Source organism: Trematomus bernacchii, unplaced genomic scaffold, assembly GCF_902827165.1.
Source record: "Trematomus bernacchii unplaced genomic scaffold, fTreBer1.1, whole genome shotgun sequence".
Taxonomy (NCBI): Eukaryota; Metazoa; Chordata; class Actinopteri; order Perciformes; family Nototheniidae; genus Trematomus; species Trematomus bernacchii.
In genome coordinates this window covers 8,020,020-8,030,557 of record NW_022987720.1, presented here as the reverse complement: position 1 = coordinate 8,030,557, position 10,538 = coordinate 8,020,020, and the positions used below count along the sequence as shown (strand labels likewise).

The window sequence follows — 10,538 nt, the reverse complement described above, 5'->3', positions numbered from 1 at the left end:
CTCAAAGTGACATTTATTATGGATCCAGACATTACACACATGGCCTTAACATCTTTTACAAAGACGTCAACTCCAACTGACGTAGAAGCAGATGGTGTATATTGATACAATTGGACGGATTATTGAACAAATGTAAGATTTAAGGAACACTGAGAGCCCTTGTCTACCTCATAATATCATGGAGCTAACATGTCAACATCTATAAAAAACAATATTTGCTCTTAAAATACTTCAGCTGCACTTTTCATGGATCATAAGTCTGCCAAATCTTGCCGTGGATTGCATGCTCTTTAACTGTGAAATAATTGTACAATTTGTTTTGATTTGATGCCATAATGACCTTTTTGAAATATTTCTGTGTTTTTTTTACAAACATCCAGAAGCATATTAATAATTCTCTTTATTATTTTGGTTCATATCGAGATGATTAAATACATAATGAAAATGTGTTGTTGTGAGTCCATCTCTCTGGTGCGCTACATTTTCACTTAATTATAAAAATAAAAAGATTCTGAGCCCACCCGAGAAAACCACCATTTACAGGTTGGGGTCAGTAAAAAATGTGGATAGATAAATCGTTGCCTATGATAGATCAATAAATAAATAGGGGTTTGATGAAAGAGCATGGTTAAAGGGGCCCTGTTATGCTCCCATAGATGAGAGTAACACCTACGTCACTTTCGGGCGAAAAGTACGGCCCCGCCCACTTTTTGGGGAAAACAACGCTGTCATTTGAATGGCGGTCAATAGAAATTCTGAATTTTTTGCCAATCCGATCAGAAATGTTTGAAAACCGTGGATTTTTGGATCTTCAAAGAGCCCGATTACGATGGCCAGTCAGGCAAACAATTACATGAAATCATTTGAAATCGACAATTGGGCTCGATATATGGTTAAATTAAAATCAGTAGGCGAGGCTGTAATTTTCGCCGGCTGTTACTCTCATGAGCGAGGCGGAAAATAATTGTTTTATCATGCCAAAAAGCTGCTGTGTCGTTTATTGCACCTCAAACATTTTTTGTACTTCCTCTAAGAAAAAAGGACAGTAAAAGAAGAGCTCTGTGGCTTCAGGCTTGATCGCCATTCAAATGACAGCGTTGGTTTCCCCCAAAAGTGGGCGGGGCCGTAAAGTGACGTAGATGTTACTCTCATCTATGGACATCGATCGCCTACTGCTATATTTAACCATATATCGAGCTAATCGTTGATTTCCAATGATTTAATGTAATTGTTTGCCTCTCTGGCCATTGTAATCGGGCTCTTTGAAGATCCAAAAATCCACGGTTTTCTTAAATTTCTGATCGGATTGGCAAAAACTTCAGAATTTGTATTGACCGCCATTCAAATGACAGCTTGTTTTCCCCCAAAAGTGGGCGGAGCCGTACTTTTTGCCCAGAAGTGACGCATGTGTTTGTATTTAGTGTCTCTACTGTGACATGTCTCCATGCTTTAATGTTCAAAAAGCTCTTTATTTGTCTCATCCTGCCTGTGCTGCAGCACCTCTTTCCCCCCTCTGTCTGAAACCAGAGCCCAGTCTGCTCTGATTGGTTAGCTCAGCTGGCCAGCTCTGTTGGGATTTGTCAACCTTTTAGAGATGTCCCGCCCCTTAGTCTATCGTACAATGTTTGAGCGCTAGCCAATAGGAGCGCAAGTGTTACATGGTGATGTCATTATATTGTTGAAGTGAAAAGGGAGTCCAATGGAGGCCTTTCAGGCAAGGGGGGGGGAACACAGGAATTGTAGACTTTGCAGACCTGCACTAAAACCTATATAAGACACTACAGAAAAGGGAAGTCCCCCTTATGGATTTAAATGCACATCTTTGAAAACTAGCATATATATATTTATAGTCGTTTTCTCTTGTAAGTCATATTGTGTCTCTTTTTAATACGTTTGTTTCACTTTGTGGTCTTTTTTGGTAACTAACTATCTTAATTTTCCAAAGGTTGTCCCATTTAGTCACTTGAAATACTGAAGTTTAAATGTACAAATCATACAAATAGTTCCAAGTATTCAGTAAGAGAGGGTCATAAAAACCTCCATTCTGCTATGTAATCCTGAGTCAATGGATATCAATATACTATATCAAGTTATAGCACTTTTATAGTAAATTAATAGTTAATGGATAAAGGAACTAAAGAGGAAATGTCATTTTTTGGCTGATCTAATAATAAAATATGTAAAAATCAATGAACTTCAACACACTGATTTAATCTGTTTCACAAAAAGATTAAAACACCAGGAGTTGTTAAATTAGTTTAATATCACTTAGAAATAAAAACATGAGAAAATAGGGTCCAGGCTGAAAAAAATACCAAAGGTACCCAAGTTTAGAGAATGACAATAAAACACTTTGACACAGCCTTCAACATGTGAAAGCTAAAACGAGTTCTGCTCAGTAACAAAATAATTGTCAGTCTTTTTAAAAAAAAATGTAAAAGGGCAAAAGAAAAAGAGAAATAGTCCTGGGTAAAGATGCTGACCATGAGCGCCTCTGATTCAAGTCCTTCCCAGTCACTTTCCTCCCTTGGTTCCTGTTATCTCTCCACTGTAAACTCTAACAATAGGCATTCCGTTTTTAGAAAATGTCCCTGTGGCATTAGTGCACCAGCATCCTTCACTTGATCCTGATCTCGAAGCAGAGGCAGTTGCAGGACTCACACTCCGGGGGCTGACAGGTGCAGGCGCAGTCCCAACATGCACACTGTGGGGAAACATACGAGACACAGGAGATCACAATAAGATAAATATAAAAGCTCTATATGGTAAGCTTTTTGCCTAGGGGCGCTAGAATAGAAAGTAGCGTGTGTGTGTGTGTGTGTGTGTGTGTGTGAGGGGCAGTTTGCCCATTTAGGACACTAGAAGCAAAATCTATAAACTCCATAAGTGTGTGCACAGATTATGACCGATTATTTTGCCCAATTGTCAAGACTCACTAATGTTAATATTGAACCCATTTCTCACAAGCCACATACAGAACGTACTGACACTACAATCAGTCTCATCTCAGGCAGACCAATCAGGTGAAACTTGACTTTGTTCAAGACCGATTTGTGTGATTTGTCTGTCTCAAGAGTTTGACCCTTTAGAATCAGAATCAGAAACAGGTTCATGTATTGCCAAGTAGGTTTACACACAAAAGGAAGTTGCTTTGGTGTTTAGGGTGCATACATACAACACAATAAGAGAATGTAAGAAAAAGACCATGGAGTGTTTTCACAGACTTATTTCAGCTGCAAACAGTTGATAAAAATACCAATTTAAAGAGAAAAGGAAAGCTTTTTAAATATATACACATTGGTTTTAAGTCTTTGCATGTCAGAGAGACATACATACATAAGTGGCTAGCAAGGACAGGAAAGGGTAAATCCAATTTACGTAGATTTTTATTGCAGAACCGGAACTAAAATGAACCAATGTTTGCCTCTAATGCTGTGGAAACTAGTTAAGTCTGAGTATTTAAATAGCCAAAAATCTCAAATGTGCGTGAAGTAAGGCCCCTATTTACAAAGCCGTATGCAAAGATGAACTATTTAACATAATACAATGACAGTATGCTCAGCAGGAATGTGAAGAATTCATGATTACACCAGTAGTTATACTGTGTGCAGTGTGTGGCGGTGACTTACAGAAGGAGAAGGGCAGGAAACGGCCCGACATGAGCGCAGGGTCGGCAGGCGACAGTCACACATCTCTGCTAAACTCTTACACTGCCCACATATGGACATTTCTGGACAGCAGTTACAGCACTTTGAAGAGCACCGGTCCTTCGAGAGAGAGAAAAAACATCATCACTTTCCACACTCCGTACAGATAACACTTAACACTTATTAAGCTGTGCATTACCTAATCGACTACAAACTGTGTTCAGGTGAGTTTTTTTTGTTTTCTTTTACACGCAAACTTTAGTTATTGAGGGTGGTGAACAAAAGACGAAGACAGATGTTTCTTTACTTAACTCCATATGATAATAAAACCCTTGAATCTTGAATCTTAAGATTAGATGCAACATTGTTGTGTCCCTGTTAAATAAGTTATAAATGATAATTAACCACTCTTAAGCCAGACCCTTTTTCTCAAATGTTACAATCACACCTGATAAAGAACTCAAATTACCTCAGATATCTTTCCTATAGTATTGAAAGCCTGAATAGATAGATTTGCAGATAATTAATAGCTGTGTTAGGAGAGCAAGGCTTATCTGGTGCTGCATTTCAAACACCAGAGGGAGCCAACATCAAAGCCTTTACAACTTCAGCATAGTCCACTTTAATTACAGTTCCTCTACAGTCATGCCTACCTTTAGTGCAGGTTAAAGGTAACAACACATATTCATTTTACATTTTACAAACTGCAGTAAGGGTAACAGGGCACCAACCTTGAGGCAGTATCTGATCCACAGCCCGATCCCCAGGATGATCATGTAGAGACTCAGAGTGATCATCAGCACGGCAGGCAGAGGGATGGAGAGCTCCCAAATAGGCAGCACCTGAGGAACAGGACCAATGAAATATATAAGGACATGTCACTGAGCAGAGATTAGTGTATATTAATAAATCAGCATTTATTCTTACTGGCATCGTCTCTTCCTGAGAAGACATCTTTAACTGTCACAAGGCTCACATCTCTGGGGAATCTGGTAGGAGAAGAATAACAGATATAACAGATACATTTATTTTGGCTTTAAAAAATCTCTTTAATTTTCTTCATGTGAAATGTTTAGTATAGCTATAAGTCTAAAGCATGTGCAGGTTTCTCAATGTTCTGTACTGTATTGTTCTTTTCTCTACAACATACAGTATGTGTAACAGCTATAGTTACATTTCAGATATATATTAGATCATAAAACGAGATGAGCTCATACAATTCATAAGTTCAAGTTTGTATCTTCTTGGTCGAATGCACTTATTGTAAGTCGCTTTGGATAAAAGCGTCAGCTAAATCCAATGTACAATTCCACCAGCTTAAATTAGCTTGACCTGTAACAACCTTTTACAGTCTATGGTAACAACATTAAAATGCTGGTCAGTAATGTCTCAATAATAATCTAATGTATAATGCAATACTTATATATGCACAATCAGTACTTCTACTTTCAATATGTTAAGGACATTTAGCTGATTATACTTCTGTTCTTATACCTGAGTCATTTTAGTCACGCCAAAATACTCCAAAATACTTATCTATGTAAAAGTACACAAGTAACTACAGTTAACTGTAGTGGCCGTACAAAGGACTCAAGTATTTGTAGTAGGGGGGTCCCTTTGATGGGACATAGTTGTTTTAAATGTTCGTGAAAGAAAGAAAAATACATTAATTGTATGTTTTATAAAAATGAACAAAGAATAACGTTACAGGAGAAGCATTAGCTAAGAATGCTAATGTGCTAATGTCTCACCGTTCTGAATGGTCCTGTACTTTCATAAATACGCCTTGTGTAATTAATATAAACGCTGGTATATGTGAAGTAAAGTCACATCACCATGTTATACTTTTGTATAAAAGTGTAAAACTAAGAGCGGCGCCTACATGTGAAAACAAACGGGATGAGCTTCGGCGGAAGCTGCTGCGTTGCCATGGAGTCAGAAGGGTCTTCTTCTTCTTTTGGTTTAATGGTGGGTGGCACCACCGCCACCTACTATGCTGGAGTGTGGACCACAGACCATGGGAACAATTCAGTGAGCTACAAGGAAGAAAAAAGAAAAATAAAGAAATAAAGAAAAATAACACAATTAAAAAACAAAAAGAAAACGACCCAGTACATTTGAAGAACTAAAATAAAGCTTTAAAGTTGTCCTTGTCGCAACTCAACAGGTTTAACATTACTACTCCACATTTATTTAGCTTTCTCTTCAGTTTTTCTCTGTATGTTTTATATCTGGCAGTGACAGATAACATGTTTGACCGTTTCTTCGTCTAAGCCACATTCACATGCTCCTGGTGGATGTTTCCCAATTAAATGCATTGTTTTAATCCTGTGTGCCCTAATTTCAGTCTTGTAATAATGTGTTGCTCAGTTGTCTTTCCTATTGTTTTAAAACCTCCCACCTTTTCCTGTAGGCTATTTTATAAAACAGTAGTCCTTTTTTCCCTTCATCCCACTGCTTTTGCCTCCATGATATGTTTCCGTATTATTGCTTTAGCTCGATTTTTACTAAAACTATAGCTTCTATAATTCTCTCCTGCTCTAGGGCTTGTTTTGCTAAAGAGTCAGCTATCTCATTTCCCTCAATGCCCCTATGGGCTGGAATCCCCAAATCTGATTTATTTTTCAGTATGATGTAGTCTATATAATGACTCATATATGTCATAGTAGTAGGCTATGTCTAGTCTGTTTTGGGATGATATGAACTGTAATCATATCAGGGCTGATAGCGAGTCTGAACATACTAGCCTACCTTTTTAATTTGATGTTGTTCTATCCACTGCAATGCATTAGCTATAGCCAACATCTTGATGTATATAGATGATCTGGGGTTCTTATTTTTACGTTTATTTATATTGTATAACATAATATAGTCAAATTGGCCCTCAGAAGCAGGGCCGCCCCTGGCCAACTTGTGGCCCCACGCAAAGTTATGTGATGAGGCCCTCTGTGTCGCGAGCGTCGACGGGGGGGTGCTAGTGGCGCACGCGCCGGAGCCTTGCAGCGGCAAAACTGTGGCGCGCTTACGGTGTCCACACGGTCGCGTTGAAGCTTACCGGTGGGCGTGTCTGGCGTGCGACCAACAACCAATCACATTAATCTCCCTCCCCGGACACACAAGCATGCAGTTTGATTGGCAAGCGCTTGTACTGGCATATGATTTGATTGGCTGGCGCTTCTGCCTTGAAAAGTTGAACTTTTCTCAACTTTCGAAGCGAGCAACGGAGGCAAAGTGACGCGACAGAACCACAATGCAGTTTTGGCAAAGCGTGACGTCACCCCATTCAAAGTGAATGGGTAGCGTCTCCGTTGAAGCACGTGACGCTGCCGTGTGGACCTACCGTTACAGTAATTGCGCCGCATATATGCGCATAAAGGTGCGCCGCATTTGTGCTTCGGATGAGGCTCCCTCCGCCAGGTGAGGCCCCACGCAGTCTGCGTGATCTGCGTGTAGGGAGGGGCGGCCCTGCTCAGAAGGGACAAATAGTTTGTATACATTATTTTAGTTTAGTTGCATTGTTTAAAAAATAATTCAGAATTAATAATTAAATCTTCTTTTTCTTCTTCTTTAACATTTCATTTTTGTAATTCATTCACTATGGCAATCTGAAATAACAAATCTTATCCTCCAGGATTAACAGACACCGCATCACACATAAAACATTTATTTGGGATAATAACATCTCAGTTTAGGTGGTCCTTCCTTCTGAATTATAATACAATATTGGCAACCATATTAAAAATGACATTTTTCTGGTTCAAATTGACAGAAAAAAACATTTGTTTAACAAATGATAAAAAGGGGAAATGTTGATGTTTGTGCAATGTATTTGTGATGTTGGTAATTTTCCTGACGATATGATTACGTCACTTTTCCAGTAAAGTTGAGAAACGTTCGGGCGTGGCTGCAGTCGACGTCTCACCCGTACGTAAGCTACGTAGTGACGTTGTTTTCAGGGCGGGGCTATAAAGCCTTGTTTTTCAGTGTAACTGGCTGAAAGAACTCCATTTTGTGAGAGCCGTCGAAGCAGACCCTGCACCGTCCCCGTCAACAGGAGACACTTAGAAGCGACAAATAAGTCACAGTTAGCCGACGAACCGCTCGTTTATCAAGTTATTATCCGAAAGGAAAGCAAATCTTATCGTATGTCCGATATCCAGAACCTCCAAACTTTTGGTAAGTGATTTATTTTTATCAAACTGACCCGGCAGACATTAAGATGGGGGAAGGGCGAGAGCTAGCGGAGCTAACTGCTAGCTTCTGCCTCACGTCGAGGTTTTAATTGCGTTGAAAATTGATTTAACTTTATTACAGTTCTTGTTTCTCAAATAAATCGGTTTGAGATGGATCAGTAAAGCCAGAAATATTTAAGTCTACTACTTTTAACTGTATTCATCGGTAATGTAACCGACTAGCCGGCCATTTGCTAAAACTGCCGCCATTAGGCCTACATTCTGCTACGTTAGCTTATTCTTCAGTGTGTTACCGTTGAGATGGAACTATTGTGATGTGGGCTGATTTTCAACAATACATTTATTTACCTTGATTATAGATGTATTCTTAGACTTCTAATTTACGCACCGAAAATGAAAGTTGTCGTGTCACGATTGTGGTTTTAATGCACAATCGTGTCTGCTGGCTAGCTATGACTGCCAGGCTTTAGTAAGCAGTATATTTAGCTCGGTACGTCTGCGCAGTTCTTCATCCGAAAAAAGGCCCTCCCTAAGAGCTCTGCCAGATGTCAACACAAAGAAAATGTTGTTTGGACAAATCCGCCTTACATATTTCTTGAATTGTTACTTTTCTTGTGGCGATGCATGAACTGTGTATTACATGAGATTTTTCTTGAGCTTAGTCTATTTTTCTTAACGTCTTATGTCATTGTTTACCTCACCAGACCCCTTTGCTGATGCAACTAAGGGTGATGACCGCCTCCCAGCCGGGACAGAGGACTATATCCACATAAGAATCCAACAGCGGAACGGCAGGAAGACTCTCACTACTGTCCAGGGCATTGGCTCCCGCTATGATAAGAAGAAGCTAGTCAAGGCCTTCAAGAAGGTATGGAGAAACATAATAAGAAATATAATGCTTTCCATTAATCTGCCCCTTTTCAGTAATCTTCTTACCTTCAATCTAAAGAAATAATCAGTGTTGTGATAGTAAGAACTGTCTTGTTCTACCAAACGCTTCAAAATGTTTTTTTCAGTCCATTTAACCACATTTTTACCTTAACAGAAATTTGCGTGCAATGGGACAGTGATTGAGCACCCAGAGTATGGTGAAGTGATCCAGCTTCAGGGAGACCAGCGCAAAAATATCTGCCAGTTCCTTATTGAGGTAAGCCTTGTTATTATGCTATGCATAATTGTTTATTATGAGTGTTAAGGTACATACTGAGTGTCAAAGGGCGTTTTCTTTTTTTGATCTCTTATTTCTTTGCAGATTGACCTGGCCAAGGAGGAGCAGCTCAAAGTCCACGGCTTTTAGGAGCTGCTAGCAGCCCTCTCCCCTTCTCTTCTAGAAGGCCATTAAACCCCCTCCTCCTCTTATGTGCTGCTGTTGCTCTTCCTTCCCCCTCTCTCCTCTCTGCAACCCCACCAGCTCCTATTAGCTAACACGTGAATTACCTCTGACAAACATGGGATTCTGTAACACCAACGCCCCCTTACGCCACCAGGGGGCAGACTCGCGCTCACAAAGACACACCACTGCAGCTCCACACAACATCAGGGATGAGTGGTGATGACCCTCCCACACACTTCCTCCTTCCTTTCCCCCCTGTTTTTGTTCATTTCCTTTTTTAATTTCCCCTTTTTAGGTCTTGTGCCACAACATGGAGGCACCGTTTCATGTAACTTTTTTGTTTTGTACTACAAGGTGTTTCAATAAAACGTTGAGTCTCCACATGTTGGAGTGGTGTCATTGGGAATGGGGCCTGGGTTTGTACAGGAAGGTCGTAGACTTTTGACTATTCACTGCTGCAGGGGCTTTACTCGGAAGAGCTGCAGGTTGGAGGAGGGCATTTCTGTTAAGGTGTTTGCTGCAGGAGTTTGGCAACTTAGTGACTTCACTCTTTTTAGTCTTCAATATCCTAATTGCACCGTTTCCATGCCCAGCGCATTGTAAAGTATTGACATCTTCACCACCTCCCAGAAATGTTTTTTTATTTTTATTTTAAATGTCAGATTTTTTTCTAATTCCGTTTTTTTTTTTTTGCTGCCAATCCAAGTATTAAAGCTAAATCAGGGGTTCAGTGGTGTTATTACTCTGATCAACGAGAGTCTGCATCAGTTATGTGATCAGAGCCCTCCAGAGTAGGGAATTAAATCAAATACTGGTAATATATGGCTGTTGCTTATTTCACTTGAAGTATGCTTTTTAGTTCGTAACATTTGAGATTCATTTTGGACTTACTGGTAAATGAAGTGAGTTTCCTACTCTGGCAGATGACCAGCTTTCCGGTGTGGACTGTAAACGAGTCGGCTACTTACGGTTTTGAACATGTGATTCTTTAATTTCCTACAATGCAATAATTTATAAACCTGAGAAAAAGTCTAAGCCATGGCCAGGTCGCACTGTGCTGAGGGAGTTGGAGAGAAAGTCTGTTTTGCAAAATCCATATTTGGTTCAATAAAATGTCTGCAGTTGATACACATGTCCTGTTTTTTTGTTGTGTGGGCTTTTTCAGTTGTCCTCTCCTTTTGGTGTTGACCATACTTGTCACGCACTGCAGTGTATTAGGACGCATGATTACCAAAAGCAGAGAAGTCCCGGACCCTAAATCATATTGTAGAGAGTAAAAAAATATGTATTCTATCGCTCTATGTAAACAAGAGGGGGAAATATTTAGAGGGTTTATTACCAAATGCATGGTAAAATACATAACTT

The 10,538-nt window shown here is 39.7% G+C and overlaps 2 protein-coding genes across 3 annotated transcripts; one reads left to right on the top strand and one right to left on the bottom strand.

Annotated features, from left to right (window-relative positions):
* Positions 1 to 2,243: 2,243 nt before the first annotated feature.
* Positions 2,244 to 5,827, bottom strand: si:ch211-198p11.6. 2 transcript variants are annotated; one of them, XM_034142822.1, is made up of 6 exons: positions 5,399 to 5,827; positions 4,575 to 4,636; positions 4,379 to 4,489; positions 3,630 to 3,767; positions 2,609 to 2,704; positions 2,244 to 2,521 (listed from the first exon to the last, which is right to left on the bottom strand). In XM_034142822.1, exons 2-5 carry the CDS (start codon positions 4,599 to 4,601, stop codon positions 2,618 to 2,620), a joined length of 363 nt encoding a protein of 120 aa, XP_033998713.1. In that variant the 5' UTR covers positions 4,602 to 4,636; positions 5,399 to 5,827; the 3' UTR covers positions 2,244 to 2,521; positions 2,609 to 2,617. The 2 variants fall into 2 exon arrangements, with proteins under 2 accessions (XP_033998713.1, XP_033998712.1); XM_034142821.1 differs by having other exon boundaries at positions 2,244 to 2,704.
* Positions 5,828 to 7,634: 1,807 nt separating this feature from the next.
* eif1 (eukaryotic translation initiation factor 1) lies at positions 7,635 to 10,299 on the top strand. The gene is made up of 4 exons (XM_034142820.1): positions 7,635 to 7,823; positions 8,545 to 8,708; positions 8,886 to 8,987; positions 9,093 to 10,299. Exons 1-4 carry the CDS (start codon positions 7,793 to 7,795, stop codon positions 9,135 to 9,137), a joined length of 342 nt encoding a protein of 113 aa, XP_033998711.1. The 5' UTR covers positions 7,635 to 7,792; the 3' UTR covers positions 9,138 to 10,299.
* The last annotated feature ends 239 nt before the right edge of the window (positions 10,300 to 10,538 follow it).

Coding starts and splice junctions, on each gene's coding strand:
- si:ch211-198p11.6 (XM_034142821.1), bottom strand. CDS start 4,601: ATGTCTTCTCAGGAAGAGACGATGCCA. Junction 4,490..4,574: donor CTCAGGAAGAGACGATGCCA/GTAAGAATAAAT, acceptor CCTGTTCCTCAG/GTGCTGCCTATTTGGGAGCT. Junction 3,768..4,378: donor GGATCAGATACTGCCTCAAG/GTTGGTGCCCTG, acceptor TCTCTCTCGAAG/GACCGGTGCTCTTCAAAGTG.
- eif1 (XM_034142820.1), top strand. CDS start 7,793: ATGTCCGATATCCAGAACCTCCAAACTTTTG. Junction 7,824..8,544: donor CCAGAACCTCCAAACTTTTG/GTAAGTGATTTA, acceptor TTACCTCACCAG/ACCCCTTTGCTGATGCAACT. Junction 8,709..8,885: donor TAGTCAAGGCCTTCAAGAAG/GTATGGAGAAAC, acceptor TTACCTTAACAG/AAATTTGCGTGCAATGGGAC.